Source organism: Colobus angolensis, unplaced genomic scaffold, assembly GCF_000951035.1.
Source record: "Colobus angolensis palliatus isolate OR3802 unplaced genomic scaffold, Cang.pa_1.0 Scaffold3, whole genome shotgun sequence".
In the NCBI taxonomy this organism is placed as follows: Eukaryota; Metazoa; Chordata; class Mammalia; order Primates; family Cercopithecidae; genus Colobus; species Colobus angolensis.
The window spans coordinates 18,847,450-18,865,664 of record NW_012116265.1 but is presented as its reverse complement, the minus strand read 5'-3'; the positions used below and the strand labels follow the sequence as shown (position 1 = coordinate 18,865,664).

General features: G+C 42.7%; 1 protein-coding gene across 1 annotated transcript in view; it reads right to left on the bottom strand.

The window, feature by feature from the left end:
- Positions 1-971: 971 nt before the first annotated feature.
- Positions 972-18,215, bottom strand: part of NEK9 (NIMA-related kinase 9) — a 49,583-nt gene continuing 32,339 nt past the window's right edge. The window contains exons 17-22 of the mRNA XM_011949541.1: positions 15,603-15,773; positions 13,889-13,948; positions 10,109-10,317; positions 7,314-7,475; positions 5,852-6,064; positions 972-3,541 (exon numbers count right to left, since the gene is read on the bottom strand). Of these exons, the coding sequence (XP_011804931.1) occupies positions 3,419-3,541; positions 5,852-6,064; positions 7,314-7,475; positions 10,109-10,317; positions 13,889-13,948; positions 15,603-15,773 (938 nt within the window). The 3' untranslated portion in view covers positions 972-3,418. The remainder of the gene's footprint in view (positions 3,542-5,851; positions 6,065-7,313; positions 7,476-10,108; positions 10,318-13,888; positions 13,949-15,602; positions 15,774-18,215) is intronic.

Sequence of the window (18,215 nt, the reverse complement as noted above, 5' to 3'; positions counted from 1 at the left end):
GTTTCACCATGTTAGCCAGGATGGTCTCGATCTCCTGACCTCGTGATCCGCCCGTCTCGGCCTCCCAAAGTGCTGGGATTACAGGCGTGAGCCACTACGTCTGGCTGGAGACAGTATTTCTTAACAGCAATGTATGTAATGCAGCACAGCACCTTCTGGTCAGTGTCTGCTTTCATTATCAATATATCACTCTCCACAGCTACACAGGAGGTAACAGAGATGTGACATAGTGGAGTTTTTCTCTCTGATGTTCATGATTGTGTGAGGTTTAATGATCAGCATGTTTATTTCCACAGTTAATCATTGAAACAATAAATTATTTTTGGCATTGCAGCAGGAAGGAACATGTTTTATAGTCCTAATAACAGCCCAGTCTGCCCTGACCATCATGAATACTTTTTTGGAGGTTTAGGGATTTCATCTGGATGAATTTATTTAAAATGCATTCTTGCCCCTGAATTGTTCTATTATGAATGTTTGTGAACATATGGCAAGTGAAATGAAAATTTTTAGTGTACTTTTGCTTTAAACTTCAATGAAAGGCTCAGCCAAGAGAAGTAACATGGCTGTGCTATGCCAGGGAGACCAAATTCAGTTCAATCTCTTTGAGGGAAAAGTTTTACAAACCATAAACTGGCATTATCACTTGGAAAGGCCCCCACTGAGACTGAGGAGGTAGGTACAAGAAAGAATCATCCTTTTAGTGGCTAAATTTTTCCCTCCCTCTGCACTTTCAGCACTTTTAGACATTTTGGGGAAAAAAGCTGTAGCAGCAGAAATGATTCTGCTGGCAAGAATAAAAAACTGGAGAGAAGCAAAGACTATTTCTGTGTAAATGTCCCTTGCATTGTTTCTGTTCCAAGAACACTATTTATATAAAGACTCACAGAATCAAAGATTCAAGGAGGCCTAGAATCTGGATGTTTTATCCCCAGAGACTAAGGTCCATGCACAGGCTTACTGAGGCACAGTACTGATTAAGAGCTTAAATATTTATTTAAAACAGAAATGCCAAACCACTCCACCCTCAACCTTTCAAGCAACCTGGCTAACAATAAACTAGTTCTTCCGCAACAATGTTAGAGCAGAGGAGTAACTCAGGTTATACTGTAACTCAAAAGCAACACTACTAGAAAGCTTAAAACACCTAGCACTGCATAAAGAAAAAAGCAGGACAAAATTTAAAGAGAATTAGCTACAGAAAACCATTCAAAGGCATTTCTACTGCTTCATCTTTTACTCCATCCCCCTTTGAACTGGTTTCTGTTTGCATACTTGTTTGGTGGGGAAAAAAATCATATGGCTGTCTCAGGCACAATATGAGAAAGTGCAAACTGTCTCTAAGGCACAGAACTTAGATTCTCAGCCAGATTAATAGCAAATCTAGACTTCCCAAGGGAATATGCTAGAGAAAATGACCACAGCGTTCTACTGCTAGGGAAAGACTCCCCTATGAACAAGACCAGGGTGCTCACCCACCCCCAGCACTCACTTTCACCCCACCTTCTCAGCAATGTGCCCATGTCCCTCAGCTCTACAGCAGAAGCAATCTTCATGATGAACACCCAAACTGACCTGGCCTCTCAGGCCTGCTGAGATGATGAGCATGAGGATATAGGGACATGACAGGCCAATCAGTCCTTAAGAAAATCAAAGTTGCATTTACATGCTGAACCAAAACCCACTGTCAGGGTTTACGGCAACCCCCGCAAGTCTCCAGAACTTGCAACTTTAATCAAAGTTTGGCTGCTTCCCTGATTTCAAGAAAAGGTTTCAGTGATTACATTAGTACTAATATACTAGGCTTCCCAGAACTGAGAAAACAATGGGAACATCAAACCAAAGAAGATCCCATTAAACAGAGTTGCCTGTCCCCAGCAACAGGGTTCTCCCCAAGCATCAGCCTTTATGCCACCAGTTTTGGGGAAATGGCAAGATTCCCATTGCACAGGACCTCCCATAATGTTGAACAGATGATCAAACATTTTGGTCTGGGGAAAATGAAACAAAATTATTTTAGCTGTTTGTAAGAAGGTGGGATGTGAGACTCATCAAAGGTAGGATGTGTGATACAAAATACCACAGGAACATTTTACAAGGCTAGGTGGAAACACAAAGCTCACATCCTTAAGGAAACCATCAAATACTTGCCTAGAACTTTCTATATGAAGTTTTGTTCTTCTAGGACACTATTTCTCTTTGGCAAAGCTAGCTTTTTTCTATCTACAAAGACACAATGAGTACAGGATTAGAAGTGAGCTCTCAGCCAAATTCCTTTTGCAAGTTCTACCTGTTCTCTTAGGCTTCAGGGACTCCCAGGATTTGGTGCTGGCTTTGGGTCACTCAGGTAGGAAAGGTGATACAGATTCATTGGTTATCATATGGCTTCATAAAACACCAAAAGGAGAAAAATACTGACTAGACACACAGAAAGAAAGTGGTTGGGGCTGCTGCTATCAAGATCAGAACCCTAACAGCCATGAAGGCAGAGGCTCAAGAAGTCTTTCCATGGGCAGAAGACGGAGAGCTCTCTAAGCCCTCTCTAAGATACCAAGTAGAGGCAGCTAAAGGAAGACCTTTTCTTCTTCATGATTTTCTCTTCAGGTATTCTGACTGCCCCATGGACTCAATTCTCTGAGACACCTCATCCTTCAGACACACCTTATTACCTCATCCACAGCTAGGAAATCCCACCCTGCACTGGCCACAGCCTGAAACACCAGCTGTGTGATGAGGAGGGTCCTGCCCTTTCTCTACTCCTCACTCAAGAAATTTCAATTAACCCTCAGAGGAAAAGCAACCTAAGCCTATCTTTCCTCCTGAAGCATTTAGCTGCACAGAGTAACTGAACTTTCTGGAAACAAGCCTTAGATGGACTCCATCAGACATACTTTCCTGGACTCTGGGCTCCCGAGAGGGCTCAGACTACTTCACCACTCTGCAGAGGACACTGGGCGGGCCACGCCTGACTCCAGCCCACTCCAGCTTTACACTTTTCCCTCTCCCACCCAGAGGGGTAATGCCTGGTACTGAATTCCCAAGGCAGCTTCCAATCAATGGTGAAAATGATACATGGGATATAAGCTGCTACCAGCGCAATTAAGGTGAGCACTGTGTCTCCTCTTCAAAGGTGGGATCAACAGATGAGGTACAGAGCTGCTGTTGCTATGGCAGTCCCTGATGACAAAGCCAGGGCCATGGGGGCCCTTCCATTCTCCAAAACAATAAAATCACTCCTAGATCCTATCTAAAAGGCAATGCCACTCTCCAAATGTAAAAGGAAAGTGCTTCAGAGCCTCTGCCTCGCGCTCCTCTTCTGCAAGTGAACAAAGCCAGGAAAGCTGCTCTCTGCATTCGGTAAGTGTGCTGTGAAGTTCTTTGGGTCCCAGTTTCCTGGGGGCTCTATAGGCTCAGGAGACTAGAGGCTGGGTCGACAGGAATCTGTTCCCAGGAGGCACCAGGAATCTGAATCTAAGTCAGGCTTTGGATCCATTTCCATCTCTTCCTTTGCGGTCTGAGTTCCTTTGGAATGCATCCCCACCTGTCCGGATAAAACACAGTTCTATATTAGCAACAGTGCCACCTAGTCACAGCAGTAGTTCAGTACTATATTTTCAATGCCAACCTCTAAGGATTTATAGCCACGATCTTGTGAGACACTCATGGCACTATTTTACACAGTCATACCTTTATATTTATTGCAGGTGGGGTGACCAACTATCCAGGTTTGTCCAGGACTGTGGGGTTTCCTGGGATGCAGAACTCTCAGTTTTAAAATGGAAAATGTCCTGGGCAAAACAATCTTCTCCCTGTTAGAGCTGCCAATCTTACCTTGTGGTTTTTTTTTTTTTTTTTGAGACAGGGTCTTGCTCTGTTGCTTACACCAAAGTGCAGTGGTGTGATCATGGATTACTGCAGCCTCGCTGTCCCCAGATTCAGGTGATCCTCCCAACTCAGCCTCCTGAATAACTGGGATTATAGGCGTGTGCCATCTGCCCAGCTAGTTTTTATTTTTGGTAGAGATGGGATTTCACCACATTGCCCAGGCTAGTCTCGAACTCCTGGGCTCAAGCAATCTCCCAAAGTGCTGGGATCATAGGTGTGAGCCACCGTGCTCAGCCTGTATATTAATTTCTAAAGTAATTTCATAAACATTAGTTCATTTAATCCTCCAAAGAACCATACAAGGTATCTATTATTTTCTTTCAGGTGAGAAACCAGGGCTCAGAGAAAACAAAGTAAGTAGCCCAAACACCTACAGCTGGTAAATGGCAAAGCCAAGGGCCTAACCTTATTTCTCTGCTTCTGTTTCCCTCTATATAAAACAATGGCATGGCTCTCAAAAAATAATGCAAGCAGAATCGCTTTTGAAGTATTTTCACTAAAAATGTTTAATGTGAATCTAATCAAGCCTTAGGTTAAACTTCCAGTTTTCAGAAAAGACAGGGTGACAGAAAAACAAGTTAGACAACACCCTGAGAAAACAAGACAAATCTAGAATGTGGGACATTCTGTTGAACAACTGGCCTGGTTTCTTCAACAAGTCAGTATCATAAAAGTATTTTTTTAAAAAAGATGAAGCAGAGCATGGTGGATCATGCCTGTAGTTCCAGCTACTTGGGGGGCTAAGGTGGGAGAATCACTTGAGCCTGGGAAGTCAAGGCTGCAGTGAGCCATGTTTGTGCCACTGCACTCCAGCCTTGGTGACAAAGCAAGACCCTGTCTCAAAATAAATACATAAATAAGGCTGGGCGCAGTGGCTCACACTGGTAATCCTAGCCCTTTGGGAGGCCGAGGTGGGTGGATCACAAGGTTCGACACCAGCCTGGCCAATATGGTGAAACCCCATCTCTACTAAAAATACAAAAATTAGCCGGGTGTGGTGGTGCACACCCATAGTCCCAGCTACTCGGGATGCTGAGGCAGAAGAATCGCTTGAACCGGGAGGTGGAGGTTGCAGTAAGCTGAGATCACGCCACTGCACTCCAGCCTGGGTGACACAGTGAGACTGTCTCAAAAAATAATAATAATAAAAATAAAAATAAATAAATAATTTTTAAAAGGTGATGGTGGTGGAGGGAACTGTTTTAGATGAAAAGAAATAAGAGACATAACCAAATATAATGTGGGGTTCTTGACTGGATTCTAGTCTGATAAAAAATGGTTATAAAGGACATTTTTGTGGGGAAAACTGGGAAAATTGGGGTATCAGCTGGATACTAGATGAGAATTGAGAGTACTAGTATTAATTTTTTTAGGTGTGGTTATAGTATTGTGGTTGTTCAGAAGAATGTCTGTACTTTCAGAGGTATGTAATTAAGTTTTGTAAAAGAAAAAACACAAAGAAAAAGCAATGCAAGTGATGAAAATGATTCAATCTAGGTGCCTGAACAAGGCCCAAGGCTTCTGGATTATAATTATAAAAGTGATATCATTAAAAAGTAAGGATCGGCCGGGCATGGTGGCTCATGCCTGTAATCCCATCACTTTGGGAGGCTGAGGCAGGTGGATCACGAGGTCAAGAAAGCGAGATCATCCTGGCTAACATGGTGAAACCCCGTCTCTACTAAAAATATAAAAACTAGCCGGGCGTGGTGGCGTGCACCTGTAGTCCCAGCTGCTCGGGAGGTTGAGGCAGAAGAATTGCTTGAATCCGGGAGGTGGAAGCTGCAGTAAGCTGAGATTGCGCCACTGAACTCCGGCCTGGCAATAGAGCAAGACTCCATCTCAAAAAAAAAAAAAAAAAAGGAAGGACCTGCAAAGGGACAAGTCTATTTCAGTACTTCGTGTTTTGTTTCTGTGATTCTTCAAAACAGGCTTAGAAATTGGATTATTCTTTTAATGCTCTCACCTGCTGCCCTCCTTCTAATTTCTTGTTTAACTTCTGCAGTTGGGTAAAAATTTGGAGGTTTTCTTGTTGTAGCTTCTGTTGTTCAGCCAGACACTTTAACACCAGACCCTGCAATCTCTCAACCTCCACCTGCAGAGAGCTGCACGCACAGGCAGGAGGAGTCAGTGGTGTTCCCTTCCCAGCACAGGTTACTGCAGAATTCAGCCGAGGTGACTAGAGAGACAAGAAGAGATTGCAGGAGGTTCTGCCCAGGTGTCATAGCTCCTCAATCCAAACTTCCTCTAGGTGTAATCAGATTTTACTTTTAAATTAACAAGATAAATCATATATACACATGAATATATGTAAGAGAAACAGAAATGCTAGCATTATAACAGCAATGGGCACTGACATAACAGGGAAAGCAAACTCTCTGCCTCAGTCCCCATTAGGCCAAGGTGGGAGACCAATCATCTATTTTGGAAGACTTTGTGAAAAATTTTGAAGTGCACTGGTATCTTCTTGTTTAAAATGCTGAAGTAAGGCAAAGCATGATTTGGTTTGGAACAAGTCTTTCAGATCACTGTGAGACCCAAAGTGTCAATATTCATGAAATGCCGTGAATCACACTTTAGAAAAAATTTGAGAGGTGGTCAGTAAACAGGACCACCAACACAATTTAAGAAGGTGAACTGACAGAGAAAGTAAAACATTCACCTTGAAGTTTCAAAGGTATGATTACCTCTTCTGGGAAGCTTTCTGATGATCCTAGTCTGGATTTTTCTCTTTTCTACTGTATTTTGTTTATAGGAGGGTTCAGCAAATAGCCCACGGGCCAATTCTGGCCTACTGCCTGTTTTTGTAAACACAATTTTATTGGAACACAAGGATGCCCATTCATTATGTATTACTTGAGGCTGCTTTTTGTGCTATAATGTCAGAGTCAAGTAGTTGCAAAAGAGGCTGTACATATTTCGGTCTAAAATGGTCTCAAATAATTACTATGTGGCCTTTAATAGGAGAAGTCTAAAATAATTATGCAGCCTTTTATAGAAAAAGTTTCATGACCTTGGCTTATAGTTTTATTGAGGTATTTACCACAATGTCATTTTTACCAAGGTTAGGTGTACATGTGTTGCTTCCTCACTAGACTACCATTATTATTTCTTTTTTATATTTAGAGCCTCTAAATTACCCTGCCAGTGTCATGAAAAACTGAATTTGAATTTTGGTATTTCTGAGGCAGAGGGAAAAGACAATCCTTTTAGAAAGGTGTTAGCCTTTCAGAAATGTGGAAGGGTAAATACCTTTCTGAGGCAACTGAGTTTAGTCTTGGGTTCAGGCTTTAAGTACTGCTGAAGAGACAGTATAAGTTGATGCAGGGCAACTGAAACCCAAAAGCTAGAGTGAGGCCAGAAGAACTGGGCAGAGCTTGTAGTGACTGTTTACCTAGTTGTGATTCAAAGGCAAAAAGTTCAGTTACCCAGGCTCCTACTTGGGGCTTGTGTTCCAAAGGAGCTTCAGAGGCCACTTTGAGTCCTTGCAGCTCTTCATAGGGCAGGGTATCTTTCTCAGATTCTGAAAATGCTGCACTGAGAGGAGATGGGCTGTCAGGCATGGGGATAAATTCTGCATTTTCCAGCTCCTATGTAAATGAGAAAGACTCTCATTAGTCTGTTTGCAGTATTTGCTTCCTCCCAAATTCCCTTCTCCTTTTTGTTACAGTTTTTCCTCTGTCATGACATCAGCACCCTCTAGTGGGCAAGACAGTTGTGGTTAGCAACATATCACAGCCTACCTGTGAGCAAACTGCCAACCCTGCATCAGGGGAGGAACAGTGATGCAAAGGCAAACTCAAAGAACACAGGCTGGAGTGTCTGGTGTGTCACTCCAACACACTTATTCTACACAGGCTATTCAGTGAGCTGGGAAGTTCCAAGGAAGTGGCAGTGAGGCTGGCTGCCACACTGCTGAAAGCTGAGGCTAAAGGTGCAGACAGAACAGCATGCTGTTTCCTCTGTTCACCCTCCTCAAATCACTAGCAAGTTTAGTCTTATTAGACAGGGAGCTTTAAATCTACAGATTCTTTTTTGAAACAGGGCCTTGCTCTGTTGCCCAGGCTGGAGAGCAGTGGCACAACCATGACTCACTGTAGTTTTGACCTTTGGGACTCAAATGATCCTTCCACATCAGCCTCCTGAGTAGCTAGGACCACAGGCATGTGCCACCATGCCCGGCTAATTATTATTATTTTTTTGAGACAGAATCTCACTCTGTCACCAGGCTGGAGTGCACTGGCACAATCTTGGCTCACTGCAAACTTCACCTCCCGGATTCAAGTGGTCCTCCTACCTCAGTCTCCCAAGTAGCTGTAATTACAAGCGTGTACCACCACACCTGGCTAATTTTTTGTATTTTTAGTAGAGACAGTTTCACCATGTTGGCCAGGCTGGTCTCGAACTCCTGACCTCAAGTGATCTGCCCACCTTGGCCTCCCAAAGTGCTGGGATTTCAGGTGTGAGCCACCTCGCCCAGCCTTATTTATATATCTATTTATTTTTTAAGATGGAGTCTCACTTTGTCCCCCAGGCTGGACTGCAGTGGTGCAGTCTCAGCTCACTGCAACCTTTGCCTCCTGGGCTCAAATGATTCTCCTAGCTCAGCCTCCCAGGTAGCTGGGATTACAGGTGCATGCCACCACATCCAGCTGCTTTATTTTTTTTTTTTTTTGAGACGGAGTCTTGCTCTGTCACCAGGCCAGAGTGCACTGGCGTGATCTCGGCTCACTGCAACCTCCACCTCCCGGGTTCAAGCGATTCTCCTGCCTCAGCCTCCTGAGCAGCTGGGACTACAGGTCTGCATCACCACGTGTGGCTAAGTTTTGTATTTTTAGTAGAGATGGGGTTTCACCATGTTGGCCAGGATGGTCTTGATCTCTTGTCCTTGTGATCTGCCTGCCTTGGCCTCCCAAAGTGCTGGGATTATAGGCATGAGCCACCTTGCCCAGCTAATTTTTGTGTTTTTAGTAGAGATGGGGTTTCACCATGACTGGCCAGGCTGTTCTCAAAATCCTGACCTCAGGTGATCCTCCTGCCTTGGCCTCCCAAAAAGCTGGGACTACAGGTGTGAGCCACCATGCCTGGCCCCGGCCTTATTTCTTTTTTAAGTTTTATAGAGATGGGATCTCCCTATGATGTCTAGGCTGGTCTCAAACTCCTGGGCTCAAGCAATCCTCCTGCCTTGGCCTCCCAAAGTGCTGGAATTACAGGTGGGAGCCATCATGCCTGGTCTTTTTTTTTTTTTTGGTAAAAAATTTAAAATTTCACAAACCATAAATATTCACTGTAGAAAATGAGAAAATACAAATGGGCAAAGGAAACTAATAAAATTCACCAGCAATTCTATCACTCACAGACAACCACTTTAAAAACTGTCAATACATAGTCTTGTCGACATTTGTATTACATATTTCCTAAAAGAATGAGATCATACAGATATTTCATCCTCTTCTGCATAGCCATATGTTGTGACTAACTTTTCATGAAAAGAAATATACTTCAACATTTTTACTTTCTTTTTTTTTTTTTTGAACAGGGTTTCGCTTTGTCGCGCAGGCTGGATTGCAGTGGTGCAATCATGGCACAGCTCGGCTCACTTCAGCCTTGACTTCCCAGGTTCAAGTGGTCATCCTGCCACAGCCTCCTGAGTAGCTGGGACTATAGGTGCACACTACCACACCCGGCTAATTTTTTAAATTTTTTGTACAGACAAGGTCTTGCTGTGTTGCCCAAGCTGGTCTTGAGCTCCTAGGTTCAAGTGATCCTCCTGCCTCAGCCTCCCAAAGTGGTGGAATTATAGGCATGAGACACTGTGCCCAATCCAACATTTTTACTTTCTGTATCTCAACTTTCATCAACCATTTCCTATTGTAAGGCATTCCAATTGCTCCAATATTCCATTTCTATAAATGACAGCATAAAATCTGTAAGCTTAATCTTTATATACATGTACTACAAAAACTGCCATCAAGGTAGGTTATAGTAACTTATAATACATTCACTTAAGTAACAAGGGTATGAGAACACTTTTTATCTCTTTTTGGAAAGAAAAAAGGATTAGTGATTAGGCAGTTTCTTTCCAGGTAGAAATCAGAAGGCTGGATTCAGGATGCACAACAGTTTACTAGGTACTTGGAAAACTGAGAGACCCTGACAGCTCTTTCTAGTTCCTGCAAAGGGTCAGATATTTTATCCAAGTTACTTCTTCCAAAGGAATTACCTTTCGAAGCCAGCCAGGACAGGAGCTGCTGGCCCCATTACTGTTCCCCATGGCCTCTGTGGGACTGATTAAACCTTCCATTCCTCGGTCTGCTTCCATTGTTCCTCGGAAGCCTCCACTTGGGTCAAGAGTTTCAGATTCCTGCTGACTGTCCTCTTCTTCACCACTGCCGCCCCCGCCGCCTCCTCCCGGGCTAGAGCTCTGAAACACTGACAGATACACAGCACGGAAATAGACAGCTTTGCCATGCAGCAAGACAGATTTACCACCTGACAACCCCACTTAACCTGGAAAGGTGCCTAAAGCTGCATGAAGTGCAATGGCAACAGTGCAAGTCAAGTATTAGGGATGAAATTTTTGGTTTTCATACAAACTATGTTTTGTAATTTTGTATAGTTATATTTGTGTAGCAGGATGCTCATAATGATAATTCCATTTACCAACTTTATCTTATATCCATAGCAGGTTATCAATATTCTAAAAGCATTACCAAACAATTCCCCCAACTACAGCCCACCAAATCTAGCACCCATGCTTACTTTGCTTCTTTAAAAGATACATTCAGATTCCAGCATCCTCCATAGACATTTATCTTATATAAAAAGGTCTTTAATATTTGAGTCAAACTCCTCTTAAAGTTGCCAAATAAACTTACCATTAACTCCCTGTCCAGGGAAAATCTGAATGTTGAATTCTTCAACTTTTTTTTTTTTTTGAGACCGAGTCTAGCTTCTGTTGCTCAGGCTGGAGTGCAGTGGCCCGATCTCGGCTCACTGCAACCTCTGCCTCCCAGGTTCAAGCAATTCTCCTGTCTCAGCCTCCTGGGTAGCTGGGATTACAGGCATGTACCACCGTGCCCAGCTAATTTTTGTATTTTTAGTAGAGGTGGGATTTCACTATGTTGGCCAGGGTGGTCTCAAACTCCTGACCTCAGGTGATCTGCCTGCCTTGGCCTCCCAAAGTGCTGGGATTACAGGCGTTAGCCACTGCGGCTGGCCAATTCTTCAAAATTTAATGTGAACATTACATTCTCTGATGACTATCTGTATGAATTTTTATAATATAATGGCTGGTTCTTTCATATCATACAGCATATACCAAGCAACCTTAATGAAGACTAGCTGATGTGTGGTCAGGAAATGAAACTGAATTTTAATATGGGCCAAAGAAAAATATAATTAAGAAGATTAATTTGTCAAAGTTAAAAAAATTGCCTGGTATTTTCTTTTTTTCTCTTACTCCTCAGAGATCCTTATTCTGATGCCTGGTATTTTCTGAGGCTAAATGTAAAGAAGGGTTAATTATCACCTGCTATGCTGGCCTGGGGACTAACTGGGTCATGCTGAGATCCTACAGAAGCAGCAGAACTATAGTTACCAAAGTGAGTTCTGAAGCTTACTTTTTTGTTTTAAATGGCTTTTTAAGATTATGCTGCATTTTAGATATACCTAAGACTATTTTAACATACATGTAAATTTTCATGCCTAACAATAAACATAGGTCTATCTGCTACTAGAACTAGAACTGCACTATCCAATATGAGTTACTAGCCATATATGCCTGCTTAAACTTAAAGAGAATTAAAAATTCAGTTCCTCAGTCACACGAGCTACTCTCTTGAGAGATCAATAGCCACAGAAGGCTGGTAGCTAGTATACTGAACAGCACAGATATGGAACATTTCCACCATTGCAGAAAGATCTACTGGACACTGCTGAACTAGAGCATTACCTATATCACTGTATTTGCCTTGTGAATTCCTTCCTTCTGTGGCCTTCTACCCAGATGAAACCATTCTGTTTCATTTTATGTTTATCATTTCTTCTTAAAAACTTTATCGCCTTCATGCATCCTTAAATAACACATTACTATTTATTTTACTTTTATTTATTTATTTTTTAAAATGGAGTCTCACTCTTTCGCCAGGCTGGCATACAGTGGCACAATCGTGGCTCACTGCAACCCCCGTCTCCCAGGTTCAAGCAATTCCCCTGCCTCAGCCTCCCGAGTAGCTGGGAATACAGGTGTGCACCACCATACCCGGCTAATTTTTTTTTGTATTTTAGCAGGGACAGGGTTTCACCATGTTGGCCAAGATAGTCTCAATCTCCTGACCTTGTGATCTGCCTGCCTTGGCCTCCCAAAGTGCTGGTATTACAGGCGTGAGCCACCATGCCCAGCCTATTTTACTTGTTTCTAAACTTTATAAAAAGGCCATGTAGTCTGCTGTAACTTGCTTTTTACATTTCACATTATGGAACTATTTGGAGATGTTCACTTTCACTCCAATGGATGGTTACAATGCATTTAATCAACAGTTACTGAGCATTTACCATTTGCCAGGCACTGTTCTAGGCAAGTAGATAAAATTGATAAATAAAAAAGACAAAAATCCCTGCTCTTCCTCGAGTTTACATCTTCCCACCAATGGACATTTGCTTTTAATTTTATGTTTTTCCTTTAAATACTGTTCTAGCAAAACAAAGTTGTAGTCGAACTGCTGTGCTTAGCAAAAGATCTTTAGTCAGTTTTGACAGATATTAATATACATAAACAGAGATGCCAAGCAATGGGCTACTTAAGTAAACTATATATAATATGGTATAATAAGTCAGTGTATATGTGTAAACTGAAGTTCAACAAGTCTAGATCATGTTTTCAGCTGTTTTGTTTTTGGAGGTTTAATCTGTTTGGCCGATTGTTTATGTATTTATTCATTCATTCGAGATAGGGTCTTGCTATATTGCCCAGGTCCGGATTGCAGTGGCTATTCATAGGCATAATGATAGTGCACTGCAACCTTGAACTCCTGGCCTCAAGTAATCCTCCTGACTCAGCTTCCTGAGTACCTAGGATTAACGGCTGTGCCACTGTGCCCAGCTTTAATCTGCTTTTATTCTGGGTATTTACAGAATCTGGGCTGGGCATAGTGGCTCATGCCTGTAATCCCAGCACTTTGGGAGGCTGAGGTGGGCAGATCACTTGAGGCCAGGAGTTTGAGACCAGCCTGGCCAAAACGGTGAAACCCTATCCCTACTAAAAATATAAAAAATAGCTGAGTGTGGTGGTGCATGCCTGTAATCCCAGCTACTTGGGAGGCTGAGGAAGGTGAACCACTTGAACCTGGGAGGCAGAGGATGCAATGAGCCACTGCACTCCAGCCTGGACGACAGAGCAAGACTGTGCCTCAAAAAAAATAAATAAATAAAATAAATCAGAATCCTGGTTCTGAGACATCAAAGGCTACAGGGACTCTAGCAGGCAGAAAATCAAAAGGAAAATAGATTCAATTCCTGGCATGGTCCCCAATAATAAAGAACCATAAAGACAGCAGTCAAAGGAAATCTATCAGAGATCTTTGGGATGACTCTCCTAACCACACTGAAAGTTTAGCCGAGTTTTATTCTGAGTGCCTGTTTTGGTGAACTATTTCTTTAGACTAGAATACCCCTGGGAATACCGTGGAAGTAGAGGACTCACTACCCCCTTGAATAGCAAGGAAAGGAATAATACATAAGTCATATTACAGTACTGGGCAAGCTACTTAGTTAACTTCCATATGCGTTGGAGGCAAAGATGATGTACTCTCTCTCTGATCACAATGTAAAAGTCATAACTTACTGTGAAACCAACCAAAATATGATCCTCTCTCTTAACCACTGTATTCTTTACTTCCCAAAGACATTTCCCATTTTCCTTTGGGTTTTGGAGTGTACATGGAATCTAACCAAAAGATTCACACTTCAGAAAACCACTGGTACTTGAAACATTGGTACTTACCAGTTCCAATGGATAAGCCACTGCTATTGGAACGGATGGTCTTAGAATTCAATACTTTCTCTGAGAAAAAATATTTGGTAGGTAAGCACTGTATACAGATATAGGCAAGAAAAATGAGAGAAGACTAGGATAGGGAGATAATTGCTCTCCCTGACTTCAGACAACTTTAGACTTATAACTTACAGTTTTAGAAATTAGTATCATAAGCTAAACACCACTTGCTATTCTAATTATATTCACCATCTACATTAGTAACTGTCTGCCTTGGCTGGTCACTGGTATCACCTGGGAAGTTTTAGAAAGTAACCATGTGTTTGAGACCAGCCTAGGCAACATGGCAAAACCCAATCTCTAAAAAACACACAAAACTTAGCCAGGTGTGGTGGCACTGGCCTGTAGTCCCAGTTATTTGGGAGGCTCAGGTGAGAGATCAATTGAGCCTGGGAGAGGAAAACTGCAGTGAGCTGTGTTTGTGCCACTGCAGTCTACTCTGGGTAATGGAGTGAGACTCTGTCTCAAAATTTAAAAAAAAGAAGTAACACTGCATAGGTCCATAGGTTCCACCCCCGAGATTCTGATTTAATTGGTCAGGGATAGGGTCTGGACAATGGTATTCTTAAAAGCTTCTTGTCCGGGTTCAGTGGCTCACGCCTGTAATCTCAGCACTTTGGGAGGCCAAGGTGGGCGGATCATGAGGTCGGGAGTTTGAGACCAGCCTGGCTAATATGGTGAAACCCCATTTCTACTAAAAAATCCAAAAATTAGCCAGGTGTGGTGGTACACTCCTGTAGTCCCAGCTACTCGGGAGGCTGAGGCAGGAGAGTCGCTTGAACCTGGGAGGTTGCAGTGCGCTGAGATCACACCACTGCGCTCCAGCCTGGGTGACACAGCAAGACTCTGTCTCAAAAAAAAAAAAAAAAAGCGCTTCTCAAGGATTCTAATGTATGTGCTGCTAAGGTTGCAAACCACTGATCTAAAAGTAGACTTATAAACTCTTACACAAGCATTTATAAATTAGTTCATAACAAAGTAATCTTTATGCAGAAAGCACTTATAATTTAAAGTTTCTTTTAAAGGATGTACTGAATGTTTCTCATGAAAGCATGAGCACAGACAACAAATTAATGGTGGATGATTAGAAGTAACAAATTCTAGGCCCGGGCATGGTGGCTCACGCCTGTAATCCCGGCACATTGGGAGGCCGAGGCAGGTAGATCACCTGAGGTCAGGAGTTCTAGACCGGCCTGGCCAACATGGTGGAACCCCGTCTCTACTAAAAATACAAAAATTAGTCGGGTGTGGTGGTGGGTGCCTCTAGTACCAACTACTTGGGAGGCTGAGGTGAGAGAATTCACTTGAACCCAGGAGGTGGAGGTTGCCGTGAGCTAAGATCACACCATGGCACTCCAGCCTGGGTGAAAAGAGTGAAACTGCATCTCAAAAAAAAAGACAAAAAAAAAAAAAATCAATTCTAAGCAGGGAGGCAGAGCCCAAAGTTATATTAAAAAATAATCAAGAGATGGCAGATAGCAAAGTTCCAGGAAATGACAATGTTCTCTTCCCACCACTAGGCATGGCATTCTTGACCATTAGAAGACTTACAGAATGCCTTCTTCAGGACATTTCTGTTTCCAAGAGTGTGACCAACAGTACCTCAGACGTGGGTCTATCCTCTGTCAAAGCCATCCCAACTCCAGACATATGAAACTCTTACCAACAATGAGAATGGTATGCCAGCCGCGGCAAGATAGGTCCGGGACATGATGCAGAGATCCAAAAATAGGCCGAGGCCATGAGGTACAGATATCAGAGCCATGTGGTCTCTCTGTGGGGGTCATTGCCAGGCGGCCATTACCACCATTGCCCCAGGCAAAAATGTGATTATCTAGAAAACAAGTTAAACAACAGACCATTTAACAGAACACTGGCTTCCCAACTCTCTCTGGGTTCTCCATCTTTATATCCTAGAGCTAGAAAGACTTCCCACTATGTACTAAACAAAGGAAAGCTGTTTATTCTCCTATATAAAGCCTAAACTCTTCCTGATTCCACTCGGGTAAAAATACCCACTCTTCCTATGTACTGCCATTCATTCATTCATTCATTCACCTTTTTCTTCAACAACTTTTTATTGGTCATTCAAACACTGACTGAACATCTACTTCATGACAGGTACTGCATGGGGTGATAGAGCAGTGAAAAAAACCAAGTCCTTGCCCTGTGGAACTGACATTCTAGTAGGGGAGACTGATAATACATAAATAAACACCTAATATTTAAGGTAGTGATAAATGCTATGAAGATAAATGGTGGAGAAAAATAAGTGGAAACAAAGAGTAACAGTGGAGTGGGATATCATTATTTTAGATAGGGTAGGTCAGAGGAGTTCTGACATTTGAACAGAGATCTACTAGAATGAGGAAGAGTTTCCAGGCAGAGGGAACAGCAACAGCAAAAGTAATGTCAGTAGCACAAACAAGGAACAAGGAGACCCCTACAGTTGGAACAAAGTAAAGGAAGGGATGGTGATAGCAGAAGGGGTCAGGAGGTGGCTGGGGTCCTGCTCACATAGGGCCAGTCAGGCCACTGTGATGACTCTGGTACTTACTCACTGATAGAGGAAACCACTGGAGATTTTGAGCAGTAGGTATTTAAAAGAATCCCTCCGTCTACTGAGGAGAACTGATGGGAGGGGAGCAAGGATGAAAGCAGGGAGACCAGTTGTAGTGGAGATGGTGAGAAGTGGTTGGATTTATTCTGAAGATAACCAATATGGATGGGATGTGGAGTGTAGGATGAAGCTGCCATTTACTGAGACAGGAAGGCTGCAGGAGGTACAGGTCTGGGCAGAAAATCAGAAGTTTGATTTCGAGTATACTAAGTTTGTCTGAGATGCCTGTAACTTCTTATCCAAATCAGGCTCTTTTTTTTTTTTTTTTTTTTTTAAATGAAACAGGGTTGCTATTAATCATTAAGCCATGACAACAGACATGAAGGCATGAATCAGGATTGGTCTAAGTGGGCTATATGGCCCACCCTATATTTAGACATCAAGTTGAGGAGCTGTTGAATAAATGAGTCTCAAGGTCAAGGCTGGTGATACAAAGCAGTCAGTGTATAGGGGGAATTTAAGAGAACAAGCTCACTTTGGAGAGACAAGTGAGCCTTGGGGCACTCCAGGACTTAGAAGACTAGGCTGCTGCTATTACAGCACCTAACACCTGCCTGTGCTAGTCCCCTACTCTACTAGACTGTGAGCTCCTTGAAAGCAGGGGTTTTCTGATACTCATTTCTATATTCCTAGAGCCTAAAAGAGGACCTGGACATGAATGTGGCCATCAAGTACAGTTCAGAGGAGTATAGGAACATCAAGAGGTAATATGCCCAGCCACAGAATCCAAATTTAACATTCCTCATTCTGAAGTTAAAGTCATGAACTACACAGACCTGTTCAAGAAACATGAGCTCTCTGAAGCCCTGCTGGAAAGTGCTATAGCATTTGCTGCACTAAATTTATCTTCAGTGACATCCTGATTCTGTCCTGTGTGACATTTCCATTTATCCAAGTCTGACCTTAACAGTTTGCTCCTTAAAGTCCCTTATTTTGGGACAAGCAGAGAGAGTTAATGTGCTGTTCTGAATGCTGGTTTATTTATATATGTTAACAGATCACTTAATTGACAATATCCCTGAGACCCCTCATGAGTACAGAACAGGCATGGACCAAAAGAAAACAAGGATATCTCAGAGCAAAAGCAACAACAAAAAAATTGATGAGTCAAAAGATAAGAAGATGAAATGTATTAGCTGGGCATGGTGGCACATGCCTGTAATTCCAGCTACTTGGGAGGATGAGGCAGGAGAAGCACTTGAACCTGGGTGGTGGACACTGCACTGAGCTGAGATCACACCACTGCACTCCAGGCTGGGCAACAGAGCAAGACTGTGTCTCAAAAAAGGAGAATAAAATGTGAGTTGTTACCAGTCAAGTGAAAAAAGTGGCTACAAAAATTTAGAAGTTCAGATGATGAAACAGGAAAAAGAAAAAAGAGGAAAAAAGTAAGCAAAGAAGGAAGGGAAATTAGGATAGCAACAGTGGCAGTACAGAAGAGAAGGAGTGACCAGGTACAGAGGCTCACGCCTGTAATCCCAGCACTTTGGGAGGCCAAAAGGAGTGGATCATCTGAGGTAAGGAGTTTGAGACCAGTCTGGCTAACATGGCAAAACCCCATCTCTACTAAAAATACAAAAATTAGCCAGGCATGGTGGCGAATGCCTATAATCCCAGCTACTCGGGAGGCTAAGGCAGGAGAATCGCTTGAACCTG